Source organism: Hippoglossus stenolepis, chromosome 10 (assembly GCF_022539355.2).
Source record: "Hippoglossus stenolepis isolate QCI-W04-F060 chromosome 10, HSTE1.2, whole genome shotgun sequence".
Classification (NCBI taxonomy): Eukaryota; Metazoa; Chordata; class Actinopteri; order Pleuronectiformes; family Pleuronectidae; genus Hippoglossus; species Hippoglossus stenolepis.
The window spans coordinates 18,611,104-18,626,205 of NC_061492.1; the positions used below are offsets into that span (position 1 = coordinate 18,611,104).

Here is a 15,102-nt window from a genome sequence, read left to right on the forward strand (position 1 = left end):
TTCACTGAAAATATTTCCAAACCTTTGTTGGCTTGGCTTTCACCGCTCTGGTTATTGGTCCATGTGGAAATGTGGGGACTGCAGCCTACTGGTTGTTACGGACCCGCCCAGCATCTGGCAAACACTGGGCCCTGCAAGAGTTGCTCAGGCACTCCCAGTAACTCTTATTGTGCACTGCTGTTTTGGAAGCACAGTGCGAAGCCAATTCAGATCCTATTTATATCTTGTCATTATCACTTCAGCTCATCGTAGTATTTTGTTTTGTAGGTGCATTATTTGTTGCATGTCAGGCTTGTTTCAGCTGCCGTGTTGTCTGAACATGAAATTGTAAAGAAACAAAGAGTGTGACATGTTTTTCTCAGCTCAGTGGCTGGCTCCAAGTTTCTTGTTGGGCAATATGGCCCTAGAACTTACTTCAGGCAAATATAGGAACAAGATATCTTCCATCAACAGCCTCCAGTGACTCATTATACCCCTCATATACCCGACCGAGGGTGAGTCAGTGTTTGACATCTTTCCATCCCTTGTTTGAGTTTATCCAGTAGATCTACGCAGAGCTGCAGGTTTGCAGAGCTAACTGAAATCTGTTTGTTTAATTTGCCTTGTTGTTGCTGAGGTGAAATATGAGTGTGTGTTGATAACCCTCTTTGTGGCACCACTCTGGTTTGCATGAGAGCCATCAGGAGATTAGGTTTGGTGGATGTTTCAGCATGCATATGCTTGTATGTCATCCTACCGAATAGTAAATAGATAGATAGATAAATAGATATATGTGCATAACACATAGATGAAAAAGGCAAGTGAGGTTACCATGCTATTTACAGTGTGTTCTCTATAGTTACAAACTGAGACTGTATAGATGGACAAAATGTCTACTTCCTTCCATTGTACAAAAATGAAGCCAAATTTCCAGAATACGGAGACTGCCATCTTGTTGTGCTGTGGATCCACAGTATCGAGGTCCGACCAATACCGACCAATTGTGAGTCAGTTTCAGCTATTTCATCCTGCTTTTATAGCACCAGATAATAAGTCAAAACCAAACTTAGACATACATTTGTGTGCTAACTACCTAAAATAAAATAAATCCTATTTGAATAAACATATTTGACTTGTACTTTGAGTTTTTAGTTTGATTTTATGTCCTATCTGCTAACATGGAGGAGATGGGGCTTATTACCTATACTGCAGCCAGCCACAAGGGGCAATCAAAATTGTATGCCTCATGTAGCCAAATTTAATTATTTCTGGTGATTCTTTGTATTTCTCATCAATGGCTTATTTTTCTCTGGATTGGGTAGAAATTTCCACGGAAGATTCAAGAAACCCTAAGGGTCATTTGCAAAAATGTTTTCATTTGTATCCTATTATTATACTTCAATGAAATATAGTTATATGGTTCATAACAAATAATTGTTGCTACAATCTGACAAACTTGACTTTAAAGATATTTTGACTGTATATATCTTCTATTTTTTTTCCTTGAATCATTTCAATGGGAAAATGCTAACATTCATTGCAGATGTTGGTATGTTTGTACTTTTAACTGGCGGTCTTTCTAGTGGTTTTATTTCAGTTTAGCCATTTCTGCACAATGTTGATTTCAAGGTTTTCTTTCTCTGTGTGATTTCTTTTGAGACTGTTTTTCCTTTGATTCAGGAATTTTGCAGGTTGTAGCTTGTAATAGCTTGGTTTGCTGCATACTAGATGATGTCATCTATGTGTGGGGTCATATGTAAGGGATCCGTTGACAGTTATGGAAAATAGGGAGCAATTGAGAGAAGGGATTGCATATGAGAAATGTCACTTGTCGGATTTTAACTGGTGACTTTATAGTCAGTCTCGGTACTGACTATAAGTGCGCTTTGAGAGGACATACCTCAGCTAAGGCTAATGCTCTATCTGGCCATGTCAAAGTAGTCTTTCCCATTATTTATCTAGACTGGTGGCCATCCATATTCTAATTCCCTGCCACAGTTTCATAAAGTTTTTACACTTCTCACAATAAACATTAGATGATCTCTAACTTTGTGTTTTGTACAGTTGCTGCATTTTATATCTGTGTGCACTGTTGGCTCGTGCTATCACCTATAAAGTTTTTATCATCCACGCAGACCTCATAGTTTGAAGTTGTGAAAATAACCGCTAGTGGAATGCAATACAGTTCTGTCTCACACAAGAACTTGTGTGTTTCACCTTTCAGTATCTGTCATTTGGAATCTGTCGCGTGTGAGAGCAGGAGTGACAGTTAACCCCACAACCGCCATAGATTTAATCAATTCTGTGGGAAAAGCTGCAGAGAAAGTGCAACAAAATTCCTGAATCCATCCATTTATTTGAATCCGCACCAAACTTTAACGGGTTCTTTCCTGACGTATACAGCATCTGTCCAAAAAGTTTCATGTTAATCCATCCAGTAGTTTCTGCTTAATCCTGCTATAATTTACAGACAATGTTAAAACATAACCTCCATGGTGATAATAATAATGTGATATTATTTGGCCATATTGCCCCTATAATGGTCAAGATTTAAATCTTGACCATTAACTTCAGACCGCTAACTTCAGCTGCTTTACACTATTTCACAGTGCCTTAGATTTGCAGCACTGAGATGCATTACTGAGGGGGAAAGTTTTGACAATGTAGACTTGCAACATTGCTACACTGAAACAACCCTTATCTATCATTCCGGGGCTAAAATTGTCTGTTTACTAATCTAAGGGTTAGATAACAGGCCAGCCACAGTGAGCAAATCGGCCGTCCGACACTTTGCCATCGTGCCTCGAAGACCTAACAGCAAATATTCCTCGTTAAATTCTCATAAATGGTGTGCTCTCAACAGTAGAGCTTTTGTCTTTGTGCAACAAACAGAGGCTTCAGACAAGTCAGAGCTGGTTTGTTCCTGCATTATGACGTTGAGCAAGTGTGAGGGAGACGGATTTCAACTCAATGTGATTCTGCAACTTTTATTTAACAAGGTCAGGGTTTAGTCTCCTGTGGTCTTTTTTCACAGGGATGCATAGGCTGCATTTTTCTCCTACAATTAACTTTCTTAGAAGATGTCATCTAAGCCGTAACCCCAACGGCTTCCAGACATTTAACCTCTTTTGAAATTCAGCCTAAGGGCTGTGTTGGAGTCAAAGGTTGCAGAAGGCTTTGGTCACCTTTCCCCTCTCACTCAACTCAAAACTGCCCATCCCTAAAACGACCAGCCCTGACTCAGATTGTGGAGTGTTTGTGTTCATTTCTTTTCTTTTGTATTGACATTTACGTCAAGGTTTGCTTCAAATTGAAATCATTACAAGGCAAAGTGCAGCGCGATCACCGACAAACCCAGAGTGAAAGAAAAGCATCGGCAGGTTCACTCTCTCCACATACATGTTGGAGCATGATCAGACTCGCATGTAATTTTTATTCCTATACTCCCATGTTTGATTGATTGAAGACAACATGTCCTTGCTTGCTTCTTGAGGGCTAATCTATGGAAATGACTTGTCTGTGCCCCCGAGTTTTTATCCTCCCTGTTTCTCCTTAGTCAAGTTAAGTATATTTATATAGCAAATTTAAATAAATTGCTTAGATATACAATATGCATACTGACATGCACCACCATTGTTAGAACAAATTATTATTGTCATTGCCGCTCCTTTTATCTCTGACACTTTCTTATGTACAAATACTTCAAACGTGGATACACCTCACCATTTATGTTAGACACTCAACATCTGTTGCACTTCTGTCTGTCCTGGGAGAGAGATCCCTCACTTGTCTGATTATGACCTCTAACCGACTTAATGTTGCTCGTGGCGGTTAATTCAGTTAATACTGTACCCAATGCGCACATTAACGAACTGTCGGGTTTCCGCTACGTTCTGTGCAGTATCACTTGGCTGCATGTCCTCCTTCGTCATTCCCCCGCTGACCTGTGCTCACTTTACACATTAACAATAAACACCAACACTACCCAGAAGTTATTGGGACACGTACAGGAACGTCAACTTTGTGTGTGTTTGATTCGCTCAACAGTTTATGAGACACGTATTGAAACACAGTGGAAGAAGACAAGACGAGAGGTAATGTGATGTGCACAGCCACGACATCAGGGTAACAGTGAGCGGAACGATCCGGATTCATGATCTGACACCATCCATTAATAACCCAAAAAATGTGTGAATAGCGACAGAGACGAGGCGACACACACACTCTTGCAGACAGGAGAGAAGTTCTTCCAGCAGATTATGAAGGAATGCAGTGATTTAACATTATTGTTGCAGAAGCCTCGTTTATCCAGGAACATTATTATGAATTCAGCAGGTTATTCTAAAGATCAGTTCTAAGTGTGAGTGATTAGAAAAGAGCAGTGGAGCAGAGTCACCTTTTGACCAGCGCTGAGTGACGCGCCTCATGCGTGGGGGATCGTGATATTGATTTGAAGTCATATCGCCCAGCCCTAAGGAGTTCTATCCTCTATCCTCCTGGCTCATGTCCTCCTCCACTGGAGAGTGATGTCAAACACCAACAGCCACTGCTCCCTGGAATTCAGCCCCCTCTGCCGGCCCACCACCTCCACATATAGGCCACTTTTGTCTTTTCCCTCTGTTATGCTTTTGCATTAGATATTGCAAAGTGACATGAGTCTCAGCATGCAGAAAATGCCTGTCCTAACATTTCCCCTATCTGTTAAATGAAATGCTGGTGTCACTGTTAAATCACCTTTTAGGTTTTTGTCTTGCTTCATCAGGACAGCAGTGGTAGCGTAACAAGGCCAATCACCAGAGGGGACTTTGTTGTGCAGTACAGATGTAACAAGTTTGGGCAAAAAGACACCAATTATTAGAATAGTTAACCTGTTAATTTAAGAAACAATAGTAATCATCAAAGCTGTTTTAAAGAAAAACTGAAGACATGGCTTGAAACAAACCAAACTTTTATCTTATGTGATTTAGTTTACATGCATATTTGTAGCTTTGTGTTGTATGAGTGCTGCGTTATATTGTTGTATTGTATTTTAATCATGGTTTTGTCGTACACTTAGTTTGGATGGGATGAATAATGCGAGATATATCATAGAAGATATGCCATTTTGTTTTATGTCAGGTTGCCTTTTAAAAACTGGCTATCGGGACAACAGATAAAAATAAGCTTACACCGGTAACTCTGGCTCATTTACAATATTCTGTCTGTTGATTAATGAGCACTGTCCCGATCAAATATATAAACAAATGAAATCAATGAAAAATTGTTTAATAGGACAAATGGCCAAAGAAAACTTTGCTTTGTTTGTGTTGGATCACATGTAGATTTGTTTGTCATACGTACAGCAGACTGCGCAGTCTGATGATTGGCCTGTTTATCAAGCATTATGTAAAAGGTGCATGAGGTTCATATCAGGTGAGGTGTGGTGGACTCATCCTACAGGTCATGCTGCGTGAAAAGAATGTAAACATCATGGATGAGCTCTCTGAGCGTCTTGAAGCTGCAGTGATCTGAATGTGCACAGTTTGGAATCAGATAATGGATCTTATCCAGTTTTCTACAGTACATTGATTACTGAGACTAGTGTATCTGTACCACCCAGTCATTGTGTGCAAGGAGACGGCTGGCTGTTTATCTCCATGTTGGTCACAATGTGTTTCTCAGTCGTGCAACAGCCATTAACTGAAGTGGTTTCACTTTCTACCACAGACAAATCCCACTAAAACACTAAGTCATGTCAACTGGAAAATTAATCCAACTCTGACCCCTTGTGGGTAAACACAGTACTGCACAGGCCTGTGTCCTGGTCTGGGGACATTCTGGAACAGGTTATGTAAGATTACAGACGCGCATGCAAAGAATATACTTTCATAATTCACCTATGTGTTCACATCCTGGAGTAGGTTGAAGTTGTTTTCTACCACAGCTGCAGAGTGAAATGCTGACATCTTGAGGAAAACATCACAGAACTCACAGCTGGAGGCTCTGTTTTGTGCACTGTGTTGACAACAGCACCTCACATGACGTGACACCACCTCTTAGCCGTGCATGTTCAGACAGTTCAGAATGCCCTGTGTTATTGTACAGCACTGCTCGCTGCGCAGGAGGTGATTGTTGGGTCCAGACTGGGTTTGCTGTGTCTGTCAATGCTTTGAAGCGACGCACTAACTTTGGCAGCAGGAGAAGAAAAAGGCCACTCCTCTACCTCCTCATGCCACACACGTGTTCTAGAATCCTCGGCTGCCCTCTAATTGGGTGGCGTGCATGGCTCGGCGTTCTCTCTCAGGTGTCATATTGTCTGCCTGTGTGTGTTTTTCCAACTCCACGCCACAATTATGTTGAACAATCAGAGGTGTCAGCAGTTTTAATTTTATGTTTGCACTGGAGACGGCTCATTATCCTTTTTCTTCTTTATTATAAACCAACACAAGAACTTATGCTGCAACTACCATGTGCTCGTATCATTTGACTTTATTGTCTTATCTTATATTTTTAACCAGAAACTGTAAATAATCAAAGACATGGAAATCCCCAAAAGTTTTAATGTCAGGCTGTTTGATGAATACATAACAAAAACATTAGCTTTATACATTGAGAAGCGGAACAATAACCGATGACCTAACATCCTCCCTGTCCCTCTCCCCACGTCTCCCCCTCTGTGTTTCCTGCCTGCCTCTACCAGGAGCTTCGACCAGATGAGCATTGCCACAGAGTGCAGTTTCCGCACTGAGCCGGACTGGGACCCTCAGTTGGATTCCACCTCCATGATCAGCTTCGACATGACTCATCCAAACAGCCAGATTTCACCCTCCAAACTTTCCAAGGTTGGTTTTACACATATATGTTCTCATAGTTGAAATGAAAACTGAAGATGTTACAGATTAGTACTTGAATTTTGTACTTGTATTTGTTTCCAGGGGCAAAACGCAGCTGCATTTATCCAATAGCTCTAGTTGCTATAGTAACTTTTCTGGTAGCATCACAACATTTGAAATGACAGAGAATACTTTAAAATATCTTTACCTCAATTAGATTATATATGATTTTTACTTTGTACTTTTGTAGTTTGATTAACAACTGGAAGAAAACACACTGGATCCAAATATAAATTCCATGAATTACTAAATTTAATAGCTCCAGGAAATCTTGGATATTTGAAGAAAAATGACAAATTCTGTTACCGGATGGCAAGATGGTTGCATCTGATGTAGTCTGCTGACCGGGAGTGTAAGAGCTTCATCCACCTTTTATAGGATATGAGGACTCAACAAATGCTAAGAGCGATTAGGTCACAGGTAAAAGAATGTGTGGCAGCGTTCAGTTGATAAGTTTATATTTTAAGTACCTACCTACAAAGATCCAGCTCAGATAATCATTTTACACTTTTTATAAGCTGTCAAACCTGCTCACCTTGATATTTATTTGACTTTCATTATGTTTACAGTAGGGCCGAAGTGTCCTTGGGCAAGATACCAAACCGCAAATATCCCCTTCTCATAGAGAAAGCACATCGATGCACTGTATGAATGAGTGTGTGAATGGATGAATGTAAAACTGTTCTGTGAAGCACTTTGAGTGGTCATCAGGGTTAGAAAGGCACTGCATAAATACAGGGCATTTACCATAAAAAAGAGTTTAAACTCACGAACTTCACTCAAGAGTAAAAAAATCTGTCTTTAAACTTAAAAGAAAAAATTATGTGGAATTTATTGTGATAATTTCTGATATTGACAGGTGGTATTAGCTCATTATATAAGATTTATAGCTGAAAAAAGTAACTGTAAACTCATTTCATGTACATTGTGTCGCGCAGCCTTTCAGACCCCAGTGCCCTGCAGCGCTTTACAGTAATATCACAACATCGCTGTTGCTGTGTGTTTTTATATCAGAGAATGCAGAGCAGAGCTTTTGCTGACAGATAAGGAAGTGAGCCAACGTGCTCACAGGTTCAGTGCGGTATCTCCACCTACCTGACATTTGTCATTGCTATGAGTAAATCGACTCGGTGGAGAGCTTGTTCTACTGTGGTCGCTAGGCATTGAGGGCCGACAAGTAGCTATTCAAGACACAGGATATTACATTTTTTTCAACGTCCTCTTCCCTTCTGCTCGGTGGATTTGTGAATGAGTCAAGACAGCCAGGTACAGTGTCACAGCTTCGACTATATGATACTAGATCCAAGCGAGGACTTGGTTTGGTTTGGTTTTTGTGTATTTCACTCTGTTTAGACATGAACTGGAAAACCCGGCCACAGACCGCCTGTACCTGCTGTTTGCTCAGTGAAATTATGTGAATGTTTGACAACGCTGGAGAGTGCGGGGACTGTTTTTTTTTACTGACACATTTCAGCCCAGAAAGCACCTGGGGAATGCTCAGGTTTAACCCATACATCGGTTGATTTGCCTTCAAATGTATTTACTTACTATTACAGCACAAAACCTTTGACCCGTGTCGCTGTACTGCTCCTATCTGAATGAAACAAGTTGAATTCTTCTAAAAGCCACAGTAGATAACAGACGTCCTATTGATTTTTCCAGCCGCTGCATGTTGAAGGGTGGGGTTGTCTCCAGCACTCCTCTCCACACCCCTTCAGTTTCACTGGAGTGAGAGGATTTCTTTGGGCTTGTTTGCCATGTGATCCTCGTTTCACAATATTCGCTTCTCTCCACACTGTTGCTTTGATGCAAATGACCATGCCCTCAGGTCAGTCACTTTGTTCAGAGCTGGGACTCTCTGGAGAAACTCACAAGCGAGCGCTGCTCATCTGCTCAGGAGGGACGACTGATCATTTGAGTCTTTTTTTATGTAATTCACATGAAGAATTAGGACACTGGCTTTTATATTTAACTTTACAAGCACATTTGTGACTTCCTAGTTTAAGGATCATTCCGAGGATCATTCTATGTCTTCATTAACTTCTTTGGGCTGCGATTTTTACATTTTAACCATTAATCAGACACTTGCTCCTCAGGAATTCTTCAACTTAGACTCCAGGAAGTCCCAATGGTATGTAACTGATGTTTGTTTAAATGTGGTTTCTAACAGTTTTTTTCAAAGTGTGATTCATGCTTCTTGCCTTAACATGTGCTCAGGTTACTGTTGCTCTACTGTGCCAGGTTTTCCAAGGTGTGTTATGGTGGCACAATATTTTCTTCCTTTGTGTCAGGGCTTCTTTGCTGTGAAGTAAATCCTGTTTCATATGTTTCGTGGGAACAATAAGACGTGGTTTATATTTGACGACAGCTGCCGCTTAACACTGAACCCTACTTGTTCAACTTAATTTGTTCTTATTGTGTTTGTGCACTTAGTAGCGTTGGTGAGTGACCCTTGAGCTAAACAATAACAGGTTTTATATCTAGTTGGTCATTAGTGCATGTTGTTATTGACACGGGATTCTCGATTTCACCAGGCTCTCTTCATAAAGATAAGAAAATAAAATCTTAAAGAAAACTTTTTTACTGTCAACTTGAAAAAACAGTACCCTGACAACTGAGTATTTTGGCAAAATAAACAAGCTCAAAGAGGAACAAAAATACTAAGTATATATATATTTTTTTAACGTGCTTTTGGCGATTCCCACTGTCACTTTCATTTCTTACCTAGTCCATCTGTTACATAGTTTAGGCACAATTCCGAAAACATTTTTTGTTATATATATTAGAGTGTTGATACCCGACCCGAGGATATTCAAATTTGAGTCAGGTTAGGTCACATTGGCTTGGCTAGTTACTTCTTTTTATTTTTTGCACTGCACATGGCTGTAATGTGGGAAAAGATCAGGCGCACAGAACAGAGTATCTGTTGGGTTGTGGTCATTTTCTCACTGGCTCAGTTGGGTTTGGACAACAACTTGCAGCCAGAGCCGCTCTCTAATATACTTTAGACCTCCACACTTTTCAATTTTTTAACCCCCTTCAGCTTTACTTTCATCCACGCACGTGTTTAAAGCCTTTAACCGATCATACACATCTTCACATCTGCCTTCATCCATTGCCCTCTGCCCCTTCATTGTCTCAATTCTGTTGACAGGACATTATAATCCAGGGAAAAGGTTTTTTGTACAACCCTTAGTTACCCAATAACAACTGCGGGGGGGAGAAAAAAAGACAAACAAAAACAAAAACAAAGAACAAACAGACAGATCAAACAGAAACTATACAGCATACACACCAAATGTATTTTTAAAACCATAACACAGACATTAGTGGCTTAAATAACCCCTCATCACATCACCAGAAAGCTACTCGCAATATAGGTTGATGAAACATAACAATTTTTTAGGACATGCCTTGTTCCATGCCTCCCCTAGAGCCTTGAGTAAATGTGACCATAGGTCTGCTAACTGCGCAATTTGTCAGTCTGAGCATGAACACATAGATACTTTTGTATCTTTTTCTAACAAGTTCATCTTTATCGTGTTCTTGTTCTCAAGCTTTTATTTTTTTTAAGTTAATGGCAGTGTATAATTGAATATGATGGCACAAATATATGTGAATTCACTTTGGATTCCAGTTTGTGTAAATCGCCTCTGGCCTGGAGATTTCTAAAAAATATTGTAGTCCATATTTTATATATATATAAGTGCAGTTTCAGGGAAATGTGTGGTGAATTAAATTAGGTCTGTTTGTCTCATAAGCTTGTTGGTTTTCTATCAGCTCAAGAGTATATTTGGAGTTTTCATTTTCATTTCTCCTTTTATATTGAAGCCAGAGAAAACATGATGTGCTCGCTGCTCTCTCCCCACCTCAACATTTGTCTTTCTGTCTGCTTCTTGTCTGTCTGTCTTTCAGAATTCGGAGGAGAAGCGAGGAGTGTTAGATCGCCTCAGCAGCTTCTTCAACAAGAGAAAGAAGAGCAGTAGCAGGCACCATTCAGATGCCTCCAACGATGCACGCTCCCCAGCATCCCCCTTGTCTTCGCGTTCAACGCAGTCTGAGGATGAGGAGGATGGGCAAAAGACACCAACCCCTTCTCGAAAAGCTAGCGAGCTGCCCCTTTATGGCGAGGCCAAGACGGGAGCAGAGCAGGGCAATGCCCGCAGCCAATGCTCCAGTCCCAGCGCCTCGAGCACAGTCTCTCTGTTGACAGATGACGCAGATCTCCCATTCGCTGACAGTAACAGCAGCGGCCGCAGCAGTGTGAGGGAGATAAATGTGTGCAGGATCAGCACAGCCAGCGGTGAAAGGAATTCTGGGAATGTGACTCCCGCCACTCGGAAACTTGCTTCTACCACCCATCCAAGTGCTGATTCAGGCACAGAAATAGGCTTTGCAGAGTCAGTGGTGGAGGAAGTAAACAAGAAGCTGCAGGTTAATTTAGAAGAACGCATCCAGACAAATGCAAAGGCTTCCACCAAGGACAGTACAGTTAGATCGACCACACGGAAAACCCCACTTCCCAAAACAGCTGAGGGTCCAAAGTCACCTAATTTAACTTCTATAAGCTTAGCATCAAAGAAAAGCTCTGTGAAAGTTGGAGGGAGGGGGCACAGCACTGCGCTAACAGGAATACGTTTAGGCTCTCAGTCTTCCACCTCAACGGAAGAAGGAGAATCTGTAGACAAAGGGAAGGAAAAGTCCAGAGACAGGAGGAGAGGTCAGATATTTCTTGAAACTAAACCTATAGCATGGGACCATTCATGTGAGAGCGGGGAAATAGCCAGAAGGGATTCTCCTGTCGGACTCCACAAAGCCATCTGGGTTGAAACACACATGGGCGAGGAGGAGACAGTGATGAGGGAGGGGGAGAAAGAGAATGATGCAATGACAGAAAGGGAGGAGGGCTTCAGAGCAGACTCGCCCCCTGTCTTTGCCATACCTGTCATGGTAATACCTGAGGACGATTCCATCTCTCAGGACACTGCAGACGGCCCCTCAGAGACGTTGCCGCCCAGTGGCAGCCTGCCAGAACCTGCCATCTCCTCGAGAGGGGAGTTCCAAACAAGCTCGCCGCCGCCAGAGGAGCCTGACGCCGGTACAGACTCACAGGAAAGTTCCCTCCCGGAGAGGCGCAAGTCGAGAGAGGTTCGCATCACACGCAAGACTGTGAATCTGCCTTCAAAGCACAAGGTTTTTGCTGAGAAGGTGTACGTTAGCGAAGAGCCGGGTTTGGAGGACAACGAACTGACGGGAGAGGAGTGCAGCAGAGATTCAGCTTCAAAGGATTCAGATACAACAGAAGTCCAACTGTGAGTTTCTGTCTATTTTACCTTTCTGCGGTTATTGTGTTAAAGCCCATTTGATCCTGGGAGAAACAGAAAGCCGGGGAGGTAAATAGAGCTGAGCTGACATGCAACCTGAGCTCTGAGTTCCCATGCTCCATTGTACCAGAGGAGAACAAAACAAACCAAACCTGCGCTTAGGCACTGAAATATTCATACCCAGCCCATCTAATCATACAGAAACAGCGAATCTATAATGGACTCCTTAAAAATGCTTCAAAAGTAATTGTTGGTTACGAAACAATAAATTGCAGTAGAGAAGATCTTCTTTGCTGTGTTTACCTATGGTGTATATTCACTACCTGAATGAGTTGGTCATTACAGAACTTGACAGGCAACTGGTGAGTACAGCCTGCAAACGTTTGTTTGACTTCAAATACATGGATACGGTTCTGAAACGGATAAAGAATGAGTAATGGGGTGAACATGGTAATGCCTTGTAAAACTTTGAGTTACTGTGCAAAACCAGGATAGAGATGACCATGCATGCCTGGAATATTCCTGAATACTGGGACTAATTTATGGTTTCAGAGCTACTGCAGGGTTGAAAAGTTTAAACTTCAGCCCAGCTAAAGGTTAACTGTTTCAATCTAACTAGTTCATTTTCTGCCTGTCAAGTTTAAACTCTCTCCCAAAACACTGAAAACTTCACAATATAAATAAAAGTTTATAAAATACTTTGCAAAAATATAAAAAATGTAGATGACAGGATTGGCACCACTGTCACATCTGCATGCTAATATTATCGCTACTGCCACAGTTGGTTGGCTTAGCTTAGCATTAAGACTGTAACGTTAAAAATAACAATAATTAATGTGTAAAAACCAGAAAGTATACAAAAGCATGTGCGTCCAAATTTGATAAAAATACCAGGTGCTGGACAGAAGAGACAAAAATCAGAAGAGGAGAATGTTGAGGCTTCCACAGTTATTTATTTTAGCTCCCAGGTAGGTATTGTTTGTGGCTTAGATCTGAAAAAGGTCCTGTTACCTACCTGGGAGGTAAAATAAATATAACATATTAGTTTTTCCCTTGTGTCCAGTCTTAATGCAAACAAACACATTGTTCTTATCAAGTGTCTATGCCAGAAAGCAAACTAGCCACTTACATCAAAGTAGCAACATTAAACCATAAATCTAATCTATTTTGAAGAAAATAAAAAAGGTACTTCAAGTATCAAAAGTAACTGCACTGTACTTACTGTGCATACCATATGTTTAATGTGTAAAATCTCACTGGGAAATTAATGTAGAGTAGTACTAGTGCAATTTTCTAGTAGTATAAAATTGAAATACTCAAGTACAGCACCTCAAAGTTCTACTAAAGTACATGCCTCCATGTAAAGTACTGTGTTTGTATGTTTTAAAGACTGTGGTTCTAATGATTTTTTTAGAGAGATGGTGCACACTCAAATATATGAGTTGTAAAGTAAATAATATGATTGTTATTAGATAAAATACATTAATGCTGCTTTTAATATGGCACTTGGGACAAAACTTGTGTGAAGTTGCACTTTAATATTTCTGTTAAATTGTCTCCCTCTCCCCTGACAGAGCGCCAAGTCTCCAAAACAACGACCATGCAGAACTCAAGGACGCCGACCTAGAGCCATTCACGACAACAGATGAGACGCCGCTCACTGACACAAACACTCCTGAACTTCTAGGTGAAGAAGAAGCAGACTCTGAGTCCTCCAACATTGATGACACCTCTGCTCCTTCAGACATGTACAAAGCAAAGTCACAAGCGTCCGGGTCTGGGATAAGAGGCAAAGAGACAAATCAAGCTACACCCTCCAAACAAGGGCCTAAAGCAGCGACAGAAAGTCGACATACCACAGCAAGTGGAGCAAAGACCCCATCCTCTGTAGCCGGAAGCAAGACCAAAAATGTCACAACAAAGGCCAAGGTCTCCACAGAGGCAACAAAAGTGGGAACTTCCAGTGATATTCCACTACCGAGGGAACACAGCAGTGAGAAAACGGCTTCTATGTTACCAACATTAAAAAACCAAAGCACTAACGGTTCCTCAAGCGCAGAGACTTCAAAGTCCAAAATCCCTAAAAGGTCATCATCAGATGCTGATGTGAAATCACCAGTGACACCAGATAAAACATCAGTGACCGACGCCTCAGTGGTTACCTCCAAACTACAAAAGCAACCTCGAACCAAAGAATCTCTAAAATCTTCCATCAGTCCAACCAAAGCTGTCAGGAAACCAAGTTTTGAGGAAGCTAAGGGAGGGAAACCTGAGGCGAGAGACATTTCTCCAACAAAAACCACCCACAAGACAGGAACAAAGATTATTAAAGAGAAGTCGGAGGACATTAACCTGGTAAATGGCGTGGCGAGAGACTATAGCGAGAGAAGTGAAAGCCTGGAAGTTCAAAAACAGCCGCAGAACCATGTGGAAAATAATGCCTCCTTGTCATCAAAGAGCCGGTTACCCATTACATCTCCAACAAGAAAGAATAATGATGATGTAATGCAAACCGCCGCCACCGGCCACAAAAATAATTCATCCGGTCAGACGGACTCAGACAGACCAAAGAAGAGCTCAGACAAACAGGAAGTACCTGATGGAGAGAGAGCTGGGAGTGACAGACCTTCCCCTCTACCTGAAAGTCCCACGAAAGGTAAAACTGCACAATCACATTGACATTGTCACATAATTAAATCACGTTAGCTCTGCTGTTGAAAGTGAATAAAAGATCAGCTTTGTAGAAACACTTCAATCGAGGATTAAACATTGTTCAGGAAAAAGAAAAAAGTTTAAAAATGCTTTTTTACCTGATAATAATCAAAAGATTGTTGTATAGCCTGGCTCAGGTTTAACCCTTTGAAAAACTCGTTAATGTCCGAGCCGGCATTTTGGGGCAGTACAGGAGGCATTTCCGAAGCTGGTTA

At 41.3% G+C, this 15,102-nt stretch overlaps 1 protein-coding gene across 1 annotated transcript in view; it reads left to right on the forward strand.

Moving 5' to 3' along the window:
• crybg1a (crystallin beta-gamma domain containing 1a) overlaps positions 1-15,102 on the forward strand; it is a 44,942-nt gene that overhangs the window by 11,523 nt on the left and 18,317 nt on the right. Inside the window, exons 2-4 of the mRNA XM_047341572.1 lie at positions 6,659-6,800; positions 10,767-12,163; positions 13,750-14,831. Coding sequence (XP_047197528.1) covers positions 6,659-6,800; positions 10,767-12,163; positions 13,750-14,831 — 2,621 coding nt within the window. The remainder of the gene's footprint in view (positions 1-6,658; positions 6,801-10,766; positions 12,164-13,749; positions 14,832-15,102) is intronic.